Here is a 15,715-nt window from a genome sequence, read left to right as displayed (position 1 = left end):
CTCGCAAAATCTCTCGAGATCAAACGTGATTTCAGAGTAAACAATCATGGCGGACGAAGAGGATGCTGTGGCGATAGTTTGCAGTTTGTTTTTATCCGAAAAAAAAAACGTTCTCAAAAGAAAAGGCGATGGTCAAAGAAGTGGAGACAAGACAACGCGAGCATGGACTATACTTGCTTCATCATGATATGGAGGTGAGTTGTTGTGACCCGTGATTTTGTTTACATGACACCGGTACATCCTCGCTTCCTCGTCACCTCGCTTTCTGATTGGCTACACGTCACAGTCCACAGGCTGCATGCTCGTTTGTCCCCGGGAGACACCACACACGAGAAGAAATCGGGCCAAAAAAATCCAACATGTTGGATATCCCCGATTTGAGATCGGAGCGGTCCCGAGGTGCTTCCGAGTAGACGTGAGCAGTCTAAACACACCACACACGGCAAGAATATCTGATCAGTTTATTTTACGATTATCGGAGCATCCTTAAGATTGTCGGAAGGGGTGAATCGGGGCTAAAATCGGCCTAATTATCCTGCCGTGTGAACCAGGCATTAGGCGCTGTTTCCCAGACATGGATTAATTCAGGTTAGGGAATTTCAGTAGTTTACCTTACAAAAAACAATACTGCATGTGCATCTTCAGAAAAAACAAGGCCATTGATAAGATGTCAGTTCAAGGTGTTTTTAAAACTAAGGCATCTCAAATATGCATTTTAGTCTGGGACTAGGATAAGCCCTTCCAGGAAACCACCCCATAATGACATAATTTTATCATATCTTTAATAATAAAAAAACATTATTTTAAAGCAGCTTTACAGGTAATGGTCCAATGAACGAGCCAAAGATGCATGTTTTTGCTAAATGTCACCAAGCCAAATATGGGACCCTGACTGATTATCGAAGTTTGATTTCAGTCATTGATTTCACTTAAATTGTTTATCTTCTGCATGATCTTACTCAGTCTATATTAAAGATATCAATGTTATATTTTTCACAGAATATCTTGTATCTAGGATTTTATGTTTGATCTATCTATCAATGTTTTTCAAATTGTTTTTAAACACAAAGTACTATACAAAAATTATGTTGCATTTAAGATTTATAATTGTTTATAATTTGTAATCATTCATTTATCAGACATCTATAGAAACTTTTTTATTTAAAGAAATACATACTGCATATTCTGCCATATGTTCACTATTTAGGGATTTTCCACTTTATCAACATTCTAATACTGTCAAAAGTTTCATGCACTTTTCATGCACAATTCTTTTTTTAACATTCACTGCACAAATACAGAGTAACAATCATAAACACAGTAAATAATACTAATATTTTTTAACCTTACATTCACCTTACATCTATGGCATCTTGAATACAGAGTGCATTATCTATTAATGTTAAATTACATTTCTTTACTGAATATTTTAATAAAAGGCAGTATAAACTTTGATATCTCAAACATCACTCTTAAATTATTTTTGTGCATTGTTTTATAATTAGTCAAAGCTATTTGAAAGATTTGTTGACTAATCTGTTTTGCGTGTATCTCACTGGAAAGAGTGCAATGCTATTTAAACAACACCGCCTTTATATTTTAAACATTTTTTAAATGCTTAAATATAGTTCACATAATCTGTTATTTAAAAATATGTGATTTATGAATATGCTGGAGGCTATTTTTATTGCTGCATTATATCTTATAAAGTTGAACTTAATCAGCAAATGCACAGAAAGAAAATATTTTTTTTTAAGATATCGTAGCTGATGAGAAGAACAAAACAAGAAGGAAACAAATATACAGTTATTTTTAGAAACTTGTGCTTATCAGTGACTGAAAATAGGGTTTAACTGGTTAGTCAACATTTCTCATGTCCAAGTACATGACAGTGCCAGAATATTTTCTTTGCAACAATAACTTCTCCACTTACTAATCTTTTATTATTTAGTATTACAAAAATATCACCACATCAATTCATCAGTTAGAATAGATTTGCATAAACTGATATTATAATACACATATTTATCTTTCACAGAACTTCAGCAAAATCTTTTGAGATTTTCTGTTTTTGCATGAAGTCAATTAACATGAGTCTGATGATCTTTATTCCTGCAATTCATCTTTAAAAAAACTATAAGGTTATTTTTTGTAAAATAATAATTATTATAATCCTTATAAGTCATTATCGATGAATATAAGCAATGAGCTTAGTTACAAAATAAAAAATCTAGACAGTTTTAATAAGGCAAGAATTTATTAAATGAGATTAGATGATATGCATATAAAAGTTTGTTCTGTATTTTGTAGAAATCTACTGAAGGAAGGGAAGAAAACTCAGAGAAACAAGCAACACCATCAGAGAACTACACAAACATGAAGCCACAGACGTCCCTATTTGATTTGAGATACCTGTGAGGAGGAAATATAATGTAACAGTGAAATGTTATTAATCCACAGATAAAATAAATAAAGAAAAAATCATCTGAAATCTTCACCTGTGTTTCCATCAGACCCAATCAGAGGACCCATGGATATGGAGGAACTGGCATGGAAATCCAGAGACCTGCGGGACCTCTGATGATACCCAGATACACAGGACTGAGAGATAGATAGATAGATAGATAGATAGAGAGAGAGAGAGAGAGAGAGAGAGAGAGAGAGAGAGAGAGAGAGAGAGAGAGAGAGAGAGAGAGAGAGAGAGAGAGAGAAAACATTATCCATTTGTGGCTCACCATATTAAGAGCAAACATAAACATTACTACATAAAACAAGTAATGTTTAATGTTACATTTTTTTTCACTTTTATGTAATTTACTCAGCATCAGAAGCATTACAGTACATAAGTTCTGTTGAAGTTTATAAACTCACAGTTGTGCAGTTATTGTTTGCCAAACAAAGATGAACAGCACAGTGCAGGTAAACTTTAATGGAGTCTACGCTGAAGACAAACATCCTGAAGGAGAAACGGCTGGATGTTGAGACACCGTTCTGAAGAATCTTCACTGTGTTATCATGTGGATTTGGACACCTGAGGATAAGGAGGATTATTTATTTAACCCTTTAAATGTCTTTAAAGACGTTACAGCAAACACAAAGAAATGTTTGTCTCTTACTCTCCAGTGATGAGATCCCAGCGCAGACTGTAATCTGGATCATTCACAGGTGTAGCCCAACATGTGTCAATCACTGTCACCAACTGTCGACTGTCAACCCCATCAACACGAACCTCAACAAAAATCTCCTGGTTGAGTTCTGCATCCACACTACCATTGAAGGGCTGAGAGAACCCAACGTCCTCATATGGGATCATTCGGACCTGATACATCCCTTGACCAGCAGGAAGGGTCTGGTGCACAACACTGGGAAAATAACAACATAGGATCAGTTATAATGCGATATAGTCGTGTGTCATTCTTCTACACTAACCCTTAAGGATTATTAGAAACACCATACTAATACTGTGTTTGACCCCTTTCTCCTTCAGAACTGCTTTAATTCTACTGTATGTGGCATTGATTCAACAAGGTGCTGAAAGCATTCTTTAGAAATGTTGGCCCGTATTGATAGGATAGCATCTTGCAGTTGATGGAGATTTGTGGGATGCACATCCAGGGCACAAAGCTCCCGTTCCACCAGACCCCAAAGATTCTCTATTGTGTTGAGATCTGGTGACTGTGGGGGCCGTTTTAGTACAGTGAACTCATTGTCATATTTAAGAAACCAATTTGAAATTCAAGCTTTATGACATGGTGCATTATCCTACTGGAAGTAGCCATCAGAGGATGGGTACATGGTGCTCATAAAGGGATGGACATGGTCAGAAACAATGCTCAGGTAGGCTGTGGCATTTAAACAATGCCCAATTGGCACTAAGGGGCCTAAAGTGTGCCAAGAAAACATCCCCCACACCATTACACCCCCACCACCAGCCTGCACAGTGGTAACAAGACATGATGGATCCATGTTCTCATTCTGTTTATGCAAAATTCTGACTCTATTATCTGAATGTCTCAACAGAAATCGAGACTCATCTGACCAGGCAACATTTTTCCAGTCTTCAACTGTCCAATTTTAGTGAGCTTGTGCAAATTGTAGCCTCTTTTTCCTATTTGTAGTGGAGATGAGTGGTACCCGGTGGGGTCTTCTGCTGTTGTAGCCCATCCGCCTCAAGGTTGTGCGTTTTGTGGCTTCACAAATGCTCTGCTGCATACCTCGGTTGTAACGAGTGGTTATTTCAGTCAAAGTTGCTCTTCTATTGACTTAAATCACTCTGACCTCTAGCATCAACAAGGCATTTTCGCCCACAGGACTGCCGCACACTGGATGTCTTCGCCTCTTCACAGCATTCTTTGTAAACCCTAGAAATGGTTGTGCGTGAAAATCCCAGTAACTGAGCAGATTGTGAAATACTCAAACCGGCCCGTCTGACACCAACAACCATGCCACGCTGAAAAACTTTCCCATTCTGACATTCAGTTTGGAGTTCAGGAGATTGTCTTGACCCGGACCACACCCCTAAATGCATTGAAGCAACTGCCATGTGATTGGTTGATTAGATAATTCCATTAATGAGAAATTGAACAGGTGTTCCTAATAATTCTTTAGGTGAATACTGACTGTCTTTTATATGTCTAGCCAGTAGATATAGAGTCTCACCTCTCCAGTGGGTTGATTTCTATCATAGAAAGTGTTTGGGTTTGGGGGTAAGCACAGCTGAAAGATAACTTCAGATTTCTCTCTCTGCTGATGATGTCTCCAGATGATTGTTGTCCACTCAGAATAAAGTTCTCATAGATGATATGAGTGCCATTGGCCTGTGGAACACAAACATAATTATTAATACAAATCAATCAAAAAATAATTTTAATATTAAAAATATGAAGCAATGTATGGTGGTTTTATATATTTAATATATCATTTAATATACACTGATCTATGAATATGCAAATTCACCAGTGATTGTGTACATAGATGCAACATTCTGCATATCCAGACACATAGCTGATGGTTTTACAATGCACACCTGAGTTGCATGTTTGCAGCATATTTTTTTGGCGCTCATGTTAATATATTAGAGCATTTACACTGTGCATGGGAGCAGGACACAATACTGAATTGGAAGTAGAGCTTTACCAATTAGATTTTCACCACAGATGCTAAACATGTAATTTTAACAACTAGAGGTCGCTACACAACAAAAAAATGGTGGCAGCTTAATGTTGAAGTCAGTCTTCACTGTCAATATGCATCAATCCAAGAGGAATCACAAATCATGTTTATGAATGATCTATTGAAATAAAGTTTTATAACTGTTACATTATAATGCAAGCTACACATTTAATGTGTTGTCCTTAACTTGACACATCTCTGTGCTATTTTTGAAACAACACACTTTGTGTTGTTTTAACAGATCTTGTGTTGTCCCTTATTTATTTGAACACAAATAAAACATGATGGGTAAAATAGAATAAAACAAAACTATATGTAAAAAAGTACACATTCTTTTATAGAGTGTACTTTTGTATTTTGTGAACTTTCATGTATGTATTATTACTGCAGGTTCTATTGATTCTATTGATATTGATGGGCACAAACTATTCGTATCGTGATATGAATTTGCAGGTCAAAGAACTTTGCTACGGAGCGACCTGCAAATTATTGTGGCACGTGCGTTTTCAGCCTGACTCATTCACATGCACCTGAATAGAAGTCAACGGGACGAAAAGTCTAGTTTGATGTCATACATCTATCAATCTGTGCAATACCACATGAAGTAGTTTTGGATATTTTAAAAATCATATATGGTGTGTTTTTAATAAATCATAAAGTATTTTAATAAAACTGTTTTAACATAAGACAAATGTTGTAATTATTGTGTAAGGTTAGCTTTAAGACACCCCCAGTTCCCAAACACCAAAAAACAACCTTGACCACACCATTACCCTTGAACGTTTTGGTAAAATATGACCACTGATTATAATTCACAAACAATTTGTCCAGAAGTGCCTAGTAAGTTTTAGATCAATGCTGGAAAACCTGCTTTCATAATCAGATGGCATCTGCAGTGTTTCAAAAATCTAACTCACCTTCATTCAAAACATTGATACCACGATTTAAAAATAATGGAAATCACTAACAAATGTTAATAAAACAATAAGCCCCAAGAAGCAGTGGGTTACCAGTGCATTTTATAACAGCTAAGGGGCGTTGTTAGGAATGACGCGAAGTGGACTTAGATCTGGATATCGCCATTAATTGTGCAATTGTAGACAAATTAAAAATATGATTAAAGACTCTGGTGTTTATTTTCATAAATCAGTACGCAGCAACAGTGGCACAGTGATACTTATGTAATGTGGTCTGAACCGTGGGGTTACCGGGGTATTTTATCACGGCTTATTACACGGCTCTCTGGAATGCTTGATTCTGATTGGTCAGTTGAGACATTTGCAGGTTCGTTCTTTTCAAATAATAACCACTCCAAATGTAATAACGCATAGCCGGTACTACTTGTACGATTAAAATCGCTCCGCGCCAATAAAGATTACTGTTTGGCGCCATCTTGTGACAAACACTGGACAACCACAATTAAGAATGGAAAAAGTTTGACATTCATTTTAACATACGGAAAAAAACAAAACATTTAAACAGTGGATAGAAGAACGAACAACGACAAGACACAGAGAGCTTACTGAGACTGAACTTGACAAAATAGAGCATGACAGCTACGAAGCCAACACACAAAAAATACAGAATGGGCTTTAAAACTTCTCAAAGACTGGCTAAAAGAGAAAAAAATGGAGACAGACAAGTATGAAGCAGAGGATCTTGATAAGGTATTACGATCATTTTATGCATCTGTGCAAAGTTTCGCGGAAGGATAAAATTTTTAATTTAAAACAAATATGCCAATAAAATGTTTCAAATTCATATTCATGTCCAGTTTTTTTCTTATGTGGCAAGTAGCCGTGTAATAAGCGGGATAATGTAGAGGCAGCCGGTAGTTATCGGGAAATAAGCCCCGACAGTGTGATACAAGACCCTTACTTAGAACGCATTTCAACCAATCAGAATTAAGCACCAGAACGGGCTGTTTTATAATTTGAAATAATCTGTATAAATGTATTAATTAATTAATAAAATCACCCATCACTACAGCAGCCCAGTCTCACGAAATTTCGTTATATAGTCACGTATTTTTTTTATTCTTTTTTCGTGCTATTATCACGAAATTTCGTGTTTTTTCGTGATCGTATAACGAATTCCTGTTTTCGTGTGATTATCACGTATTGGTTACTCAACTGTTTTGTCCTATTTTCTTACCATTGTCGCTTCGGTTTAGGGTTAGATTTACATAAAATGACATCCCTAACCAAACCCAACTCTAACCCCAACGCCAGGCGACATATAAAAAAATAAATCAGAAAAAATAGTATAAACCAATATATAAAGTGACTTTCTAATGCAAGCACCAAATCTAACCCTAAACCGAAGCGACAATGGTTTAAAAATAGGAAAAAGCAGTTGAGTAACCAATACGTGATAATCACACGAAAACAGGAATTCGTTATACGATCACGAAAAAAGACGAAATTTCGTGATAATAGCACGAAAAAAGAATCAAAAAAATACGTGACTATATCACGAAACTTTGTGAGACTGGGTAGCTATAGATATTGAGTCATACCACAAGATTTGTACCACAGGTGTGTCCATTGTTATCAAAACTAAACTCCACTCGGCCGTTCTGGATGATTCCTCTGCAGCTGGGATCATTGAGATGTAGGTCACTTGCTGAAAAACCAGCTTCAAAGAGCTGACAGCGAGATAAAGATATTGATCCTGTACTGCTTTCACAGGTTTCAAAGAAATCTGAGAGATAAAAACAGATTGTCAGCATTAATAAATAAAGTTGTTTTTATCAAAACTGTTGAGAAATGATTCTAACCAAAAGAGTCAGGATCAGATCTGGTTTGGTTGTCTTTGCAGAAACAGCCGTAAACACCGCTCCTCTCTCCACAATATTCATCTTCAGTACAGTTGAGTGATGGACACGGATCAGTAGGAGCTGAGAGGAGAACAGAGGCAGAAAGATGATGTCACACAGGTTCTGGGTCCCCTGAATTAGCATAGTTTATATTCCCACAACTTAAAAAAAAAATGCTTGGCTGGTTTAGATGTTGCCCAGTTTGGTTTTAGCTAGTTTAGCAAACTGGTTTCAGAGGGACTTTGGCCACTTTTTAGATGCTCAAGCTGGCCTTAACTGGACACCAGCTGACCCACCAGATCAAATCAGCTAACACCAGCTTTACCAGACTAGGAGGACCAGATAAGACCAAACAACCAGCTAAGAAGTAACCAAAACCACTCTAAAACCAGCCTACTAATCCATCTTAAACCAGACTGCCAGATTTGACAGGTTTGGGCTGTTTTGCTCCTGAGATATGACTGGCTTACGTTGCTATTCGGTTCATGATTACTAGTAAAGATATTTAATATTAAGATATATAATATTTCCTTTATAGTGTTATGATCCTGAGATATCACTATAATACTTTCTCAAGTCTGTGATTGCAAGGATGTGAAGTTGCCTGAATATAGGGATCAGACAAACATTTAATATCAATGGGACTTGTTTTCAAACAGAAAAGTTAAAGTGAAAAGAAGTAAATTCTCTACCTGCACAGTAAGCAGCACAGACCATTGGTTTGACAAACTCATAAACGTAGTAGTTTCCTGGACAGGCTTTGACTTGTATGGCATGAGATTCAGTACGACAGCAGCCGTCCCATGAGGACAAACAGACATATCGTCTGACCACTCCATCTTCCAGCTGTGGATGAGGATCTTTGAGGAACATTGGGGCATAAGTGCCACACATCCCTCGACTTACACACGACTCCGGCATATGAGCACTCTGACCATTGAGGAAAAGTCTGTACCAGCCGTTCCAATCGACATTATAATCACACATGCCATTGTAGTAGTTGTAGTAGTTGTAATAGTTATTTACAGAATTATCAATGGCTCTCCAGGGTTCATCCAGACTGGTGTAGCTGTAACACGGGTCGACACTTGGAGTGCTGAAAGCAACTATTATAAAAAAAAGTGCATTAATAAATGTAGACTGGATGCAGATTACATTAATTCAGGACTGCACACCCCCGAACTCCTTACATGCAAAAATCGTTTATGTGCAATAACATTATGAGCACATTATTTCATTTAGATGCAATATAGCCAATATTACTAATGGGATATACTACATTCACGTAAATATGCACCTCAACTATTCCTAATTTTATATATTTTCATGTAGTGTAAATTAAGATTCTGTTCGTAAAATATGAACGTGAGTGTATAGATGAAAATATTTATCTACTTTATTCCTACAGGTATTGAGTCTGGTCCCTGAGTGCACCATAATTTCATTGTATGCCATGACAATTATTTTAATCTCAACATATAACATCTATAGCAAGTCTGCTAAATTGTTACATATATATTATGCCTACAACAAAATTAATTATAAAACATAAAGAAGTTAAACAGGATGAATGTACCTGCACAATAGCTAGGCAGTGGGATCGCTAGATTTGGTCTGGTGAATTTGTAGACATAAGAATTTCCAGGACAAGCTTTGACCTGGATTGGGTTTGATGTGTAATAATTGCACTCATAATAATAAGAGCCGTGGACATCACGAGTAACAACTCCATCTTCGACTTTAGGGTGAGAACCAGCAAGCCACAGAGAACTGAAACCTCCACATGTCATGACATTAACACACCACTCGGGCATCTGAGCACTCGATCCATTGAGGAAGAGTCGATACCAGCCGTCCCATTTTACACGAGTGTCATCATGTCCATTTATATATCCAAACATATTCAGTACATTGTGTGTGTTTCTCCAGTTGTTGTCCAGTATTTTGTAGTTTGAGCATGGATCACCTGAGATTAAAATGAAGTAATATTTAAATAAGAGATCCAACTTGTATTGTATGTATCATGCATTGTAAAAAAATATTTGCCGTCTTAATTTTTTTTTAAATCAACTCAGATTTACAAGTCATTTTAACTTACTATTATTTATCTTGACTAGAGATTGGTTGTTTTTTATTAAGAAATGTCAACATGCCAATCTTGCTTTAAAGTGACTTGACTGCATGAAACAACAACAGCATTGGTTTGTTTTCACTTAAAAAAAATGTATCATCATTAGCTGAGAAGAAAGTTAGGACACCCCATGCCCTAATAGCTAATGTCCCCCCTTTGGCTAAAATAACCTCAGTGAGATGTTTCTTGTAGCCATTTACCAGTATATATACTGTATCTAAATATAAATCTATAAACATGATATATTGTGGAGACCCACTCATGGTGATGCTGGATCCAGTAATCATAGCTGTAGTTGTTGTGGAGTCTGTCTGAGAGACGGTGCTGACATCTGAAGAAAATATGAAATTTTAAGATATCACTGCAATTTTAAGAAAACACTTGAAAGAGTTAGACAATGGAAAAAGTCGTACCTGTGCAGTATCCAGCACAGAAGTCTAATGGTTTTACAAGTTCATAGACATAGTAATTTCCTGGACAGGCTTTAATTCTGATTGGTTCTGACTTCACATCACAGCAGGAACTATACCACAAATTCCCCCCACAGACCTCACGGGTCACCACCCCATCTTCTATCTGAGGATGAGGACCACTGAGTGACAGACTAATGACCGTGTTACAACTGTATGCATAAACACAGCTCTCTGGCATTTGGATGTTCATCCCATAATGATAAAGTCTGTACCAGCCGTTCCAGGAGAAATCACCATCACAAATGTACAATCCACCTACAGATGTTGCTCTCCAGGGACGATCCAGAGACTCATAGTTGTAACAGGGATCATTGTTGATGCTGCTGAAAGCAACTGACATGAAGAAAAGATATGTTACTTATAATTAGTGCATTTATTAGTATTAATCATTATTAGTACGCCACGTGTGAATGTAAAAAAGAGTCAAAACTTTACCTGCGCAGTATGAAGGCTTGTTGAGTGACACATTTGGTGTTACAAGTTTATAAACATAATAATCTCCTGGACAGGCTTTGACTTGGATGGGGTTGGAGCTGTAGTGACCACACCGGTATTCCCACAAATTACCTCCAATAACCTCACGGGTCACCACTCCATCCTCAAGCCGTGGATGAGAACCACTGAGATACAGTGCAGTTTCACCACCACATCCCATTAAACTCACACACCATTCAGACATCTGAGCACTTTCTCCATTTAAATACAGTCGATACCAGCCGTTCCACTCAACAAGACTGTCATCGTGGTCACGATCCTGGGGTGGGTTTAGCCGTATGTCTCTCCAATATTCATCAATGATGTTATAATCATAGCACGGGTCAGAGCTGACTGTTGTAGATACTGAGAGAAAAGAGTGTAATGTAAAAAGTACAAAAATATGTAATGACATACACTTATTCACTAAATAAGTAATAAATACAACTATACCCTAGTCTAGTGTGTCTATTATACCATATAAAATATTATTCTATGTTTTTACAACTTTGATGATAAATCTATCACTCATATATGTATTTTTTTACAGAACAATGAGGAAGACAAGGCCAAAAACGCAGATCATGGGAAAGATAAAAATATTGAAACTTACTGCTTAAAAGTGCTGTTTGTAAATTTTAGTGGTGAGATTGCAAATTGCACCCAACGACTTAGTCTATAGCTCACCCCTCCTTTTCAAAACGCATAGAGAAGCTACGATAGCCACCACAGGACAAACTTGTCGTCGTCTGAGACAACGTAGTGATGAAACACGTTCTGTAGAGCGTTTTGTTCGTGTAGGGCTGCTGTAGAAACATGACGGTGCAAAATGGCACATTCAATCTAAAGAAAGCTTATTTTAAAAAAGATCAGTGGCGGCCGTTGACTTTTTTTTGAGGGCTAACGACAGGAAGCTTGTCACAACATGTATTTAGCCCATTATGTGTGTGGCTCGTCATGTGTGTTCGTTGCTTCATGTGAATCATGTACATCATGGGTCATGTCAAAATACAAGCCTGCTGCACACATCGAAAGGGTTTATGATAAAAGAGACGCTCACATTTGCTAGATACTCACATGTCATGTGTAATCAGAGTTTAGTGTTAAGTTAGTGTCTTGCGCGTATTTTGTCAAAAGTGAGCGTCTCTTTTATCATAAACCTTTTAACTAATAAACCTCAAATGAGAGCTAAAACTCCTTTCACAGCTTTGCAAGTGCGCTCTGCCTCAAGATGTATGCGTCCTGTGCTGACACATACCAACAAACACAACCTATATACTGTAAGTTTAAAATGCTTAACTCTTTCCCTGCCATTGACGAGCTATTTTGTCAATTAAGAGAAAACATTTGCATAAAAAACATGTTTCTGAAGAATTTTATGTTAATCTGCAATACCGCGATTATCCATTAGACGGATCCAAGCCAAAACGTTATTTACTCATTTTAAACTCTATGTATGTTTTGTTAATTATTCTGAACCTGATCTCTAAAAAAATTCTTAACAAAAATGCAACTATTTCATCATTTTGCAAAAAATAATAATAATAATAATAATGAAAAATACCCATACTGTATTTGAGAGTTTATAAGCAGAAAAAAAATATGTAGATAGGATGAATTTTTTTCTTAAAAATGTTTCATTTCGTTTGTTTGTTAAAGTTTTTGTTCTTTCATTTGACATTTTTTTATGTTTTTATATTTTTAAAAGAGAATTTTACTGGAAGGCATATTGTGAAACTTTTGGGAAAATCACAAAAAATGCTGGTGGGCAACTTTTCAAAAATGGGCTCCAGGGAATGACTTAATATGAGTTTATTCTTGTTTGTTGGGAACGCAAATTAAGCTTGAAAAGCAGAATGAAGATTTACTATATACCATCAATGAAACCACAATCTAAATATTAGGTAAAGTTAGGTACATGTAAGTAAGTGATGAAGTTGGTTGTGATATTGGGCTGACTGCCAAGTTTAAAGAAGAAATGTGAGAATCTGTGAGTGATGAAAGCAGTCTCACCCCTCCACCCCTGCAGCAATATAAGTTAAACGTTTCAGTGACTGTTGATCATATCTTGAAAGAATTTTAAACCATTATAGCCCAGAGATGTTTTTGCTATTTTTAGCATCTTGTAACTAACAAACTTATTCACACCATGATTCTGTGTTTATGAAGAGGTTATAATATAAAGCTAATTATGCTTAGACAAAAACATTCCTAATATAATTTTAAAATGATTCTATATAATTTCATATCACTATATTGTTTCGAATTAAGGTCCTCCATCCACATATAACAACCCTTAAAAAAGTAACAACACTGAAATAATGTGTTACTACGGTAAAAAAAGAAATAAATACAAAAATATAAATTTATAGTTTTTACAAATAATTCTCAACAAAATATGACAGAGTTACTGATTGTAACCTTATTTAAACAAGAATGTTGACATTTAGGAAAGAGAACAAGGAAACAAAAGATGAAGTGAATGTCACAAAGTAGAAGATTGATGATAGTACCTGATGTTTGTCCACTGATCATTTCACCTGTTAAGCAGAAAATATATTCACATTTACATTTAAGCACATTAAGCAGATATTTTCATCCAAAGCGTGGATGAAAATATATGTATTATTGTCTTAAGGAGGCAATAATGCAGAAGTGCTGTACTTACATATAAATTAATAAGCTTTGAACAAAAGTTTTTTATGTAATTCTTTTCTTATACATACATAAATGAAATAGTATTATTCTCAAGTATAAACAGATTATGTATTTAAAGATGTGTAAAACACTCACCATAAATCAACAACAGCAGGCAGACAGACAATGAGATTAAAAATCTCATTGTGACAAACCTGTACTTAAAACACATCATACACAAAATGTATAAACTGTATCGGTATATAGAATTTTTAGAAGATATTTTTACTGCACATTTGTAAATAGAAATGTAATGCAATATCATAACAGTATTTTCTTTAACAAACTAATAGTTTTTACCTAATAATAGGTAAAATATAGACCTTTAAAATATTTTTAAAAATGGGCTAAAATATGGAGAATTTGTTACCTGAGATGAAGAGCTACTGCAGAGGAAAAGTAAGATTCTCTTTTCAGAAGTTGAAACGGGTTGTTTTAGTTGTTTAGTTAGTCTGGGTCTTTAATCATTTGTTAGGGGCGGAGCACTGGAACCAAAAACTTAACAATACTTTAAATATTTTTTCTGCAGGTGAGAAAGATGTGTCATTTAAAGAGTTTGCTTCCTCATGTTTAGTCTTTAAATAAACAATTGTGAATGCTAATGAAATGAATGAAGGCAATTAAATAAATGATGAAGTTGTTTCCACATAAACTTCCACATTCTTTACCATGTATGGAGTATTTGAACTGTTTACAGTATGAACCTACAATAACCCGTAAAAATTCCTAATAGCTTTCTTGAATGCAAAGCAGCTTTATAGAAAATGGCGGCCCCTTAAAACATCACAATGAAGAAGCCAAAGATGAAAAAATGCTTTAGCCAGAAGACTGGCAATGAGAAGAAGAAACGTTTGTTGTAACTTTGTGTAGTTAAAGTTCATGGAGTACGATTATCATTTCAAAGCAAAACGAAAATGTGGTTACAACAAAAGAAATAATTAAAATGCTGCACAACAGCTTTAAAAAAAGTTCATGACCTGAAGTTTGTGCTCCAGTTATTAGTCAATGTAGTTTTACGGGCAGGTAATCGATGAAGCTGGCTGATCAAGATTCCTTTAGACTTACTCATGACTCATCACTGTGACAGAATAATTGCTTTTTATTTTTAATTGTCCTTAGACAAATGTTTTTTTTATCCAAACACTGACATATATTAGAGAGACTCCTTAGTTACAGTCTGAACTCATTTTACCAAAAGGCAATTGTCAAGTAAATATTTCACCCAATATCTTTCATGTGAGTAATAAATCATTTTATGACAGTATTATGAAATAAATATGATGCTGTTTTCGGACTGTTGAATGAATGCAAGAGTGGACTTTATTGGTGGAAATTGTATTTACTATTTACTATATTTAATGATCATAAAAAATTTAAATCTGATTAAACTATATTAAGGACTGAAAGAGAAAAAAAATTAGACAAACATTTAGAGTTAACATGATAGTATTTTAAGGGTAAAAGAAACTTAAATCAAAATATTCATTAACATCATGACTTTCAAAATCAGTGAGTTTATATGAAGATATAAAACCTTTATGAGAAGGACTCCATTAATGATATATATTGATCAATTATTTTCTCTATGTCAGGGACAGGAGACAGATAAACACAAATGCAAGCAATGTTGGAGGTAAACAGAAAACACTTTAATAATTAGACAAAAACAAAGGCCCACGAGGAAGCAAACAACAGTAAACAGGATATATAGACACAAGACAGATTTAACACTTGACTTGACTTGACTTGACTTGATTTGACTTGGACACTAGACTTCAACAGGCAAAACAAAACGGACGAGCACAGGACAAGAAACACAAGGGCTTTAAATAAGGGAGTAAATCAAGAGGGGACCCGGTAATACAATCAAAACCAATGAGAATTACAAGGGAGCGGGGTAAAAGAGACGAGACAAGAAAAACACGTGGCCAGATATCAACAAGCAATGGC

General features: G+C 35.7%; 1 protein-coding gene across 2 annotated transcripts; it reads right to left on the bottom strand.

Moving 5' to 3' along the window:
* Positions 1-1,308: 1,308 nt before the first annotated feature.
* On the bottom strand, positions 1,309-14,232 carry LOC135743119 (uncharacterized). 2 transcript variants are annotated; one of them, XM_065260675.2, is made up of 15 exons: positions 14,136-14,208; positions 13,862-13,925; positions 13,582-13,608; positions 11,030-11,434; positions 10,535-10,927; positions 10,381-10,452; positions 9,567-9,956; positions 8,683-9,096; positions 7,952-8,071; positions 7,691-7,875; positions 4,660-4,817; positions 3,117-3,362; positions 2,872-3,031; positions 2,499-2,601; positions 1,309-2,412 (listed from the first exon to the last, which is right to left on the bottom strand). In XM_065260675.2, the coding sequence occupies exons 2-15, from the start codon at positions 13,908-13,910 to the stop codon at positions 2,315-2,317; spliced, it is 2,820 nt and encodes a 939-aa protein (XP_065116747.1). In that variant the 5' UTR covers positions 13,911-13,925; positions 14,136-14,208; the 3' UTR covers positions 1,309-2,314. The 2 variants fall into 2 exon arrangements, with proteins under 2 accessions (XP_065116747.1, XP_065116745.1); XM_065260673.2 differs by having other exon boundaries at positions 1,311-2,412; positions 13,862-13,920; positions 14,136-14,232.
* Between the last annotated feature and the right edge of the window lie 1,483 nt (positions 14,233-15,715).

The sequence above is a fragment of the Paramisgurnus dabryanus genome, chromosome 1 (assembly GCF_030506205.2).
Source record: "Paramisgurnus dabryanus chromosome 1, PD_genome_1.1, whole genome shotgun sequence".
Classification (NCBI taxonomy): Eukaryota; Metazoa; Chordata; class Actinopteri; order Cypriniformes; family Cobitidae; genus Paramisgurnus; species Paramisgurnus dabryanus.
The sequence above is the reverse complement of the archived record's forward strand: the minus strand, read 5'-3'. Positions and strand labels throughout refer to the sequence as shown.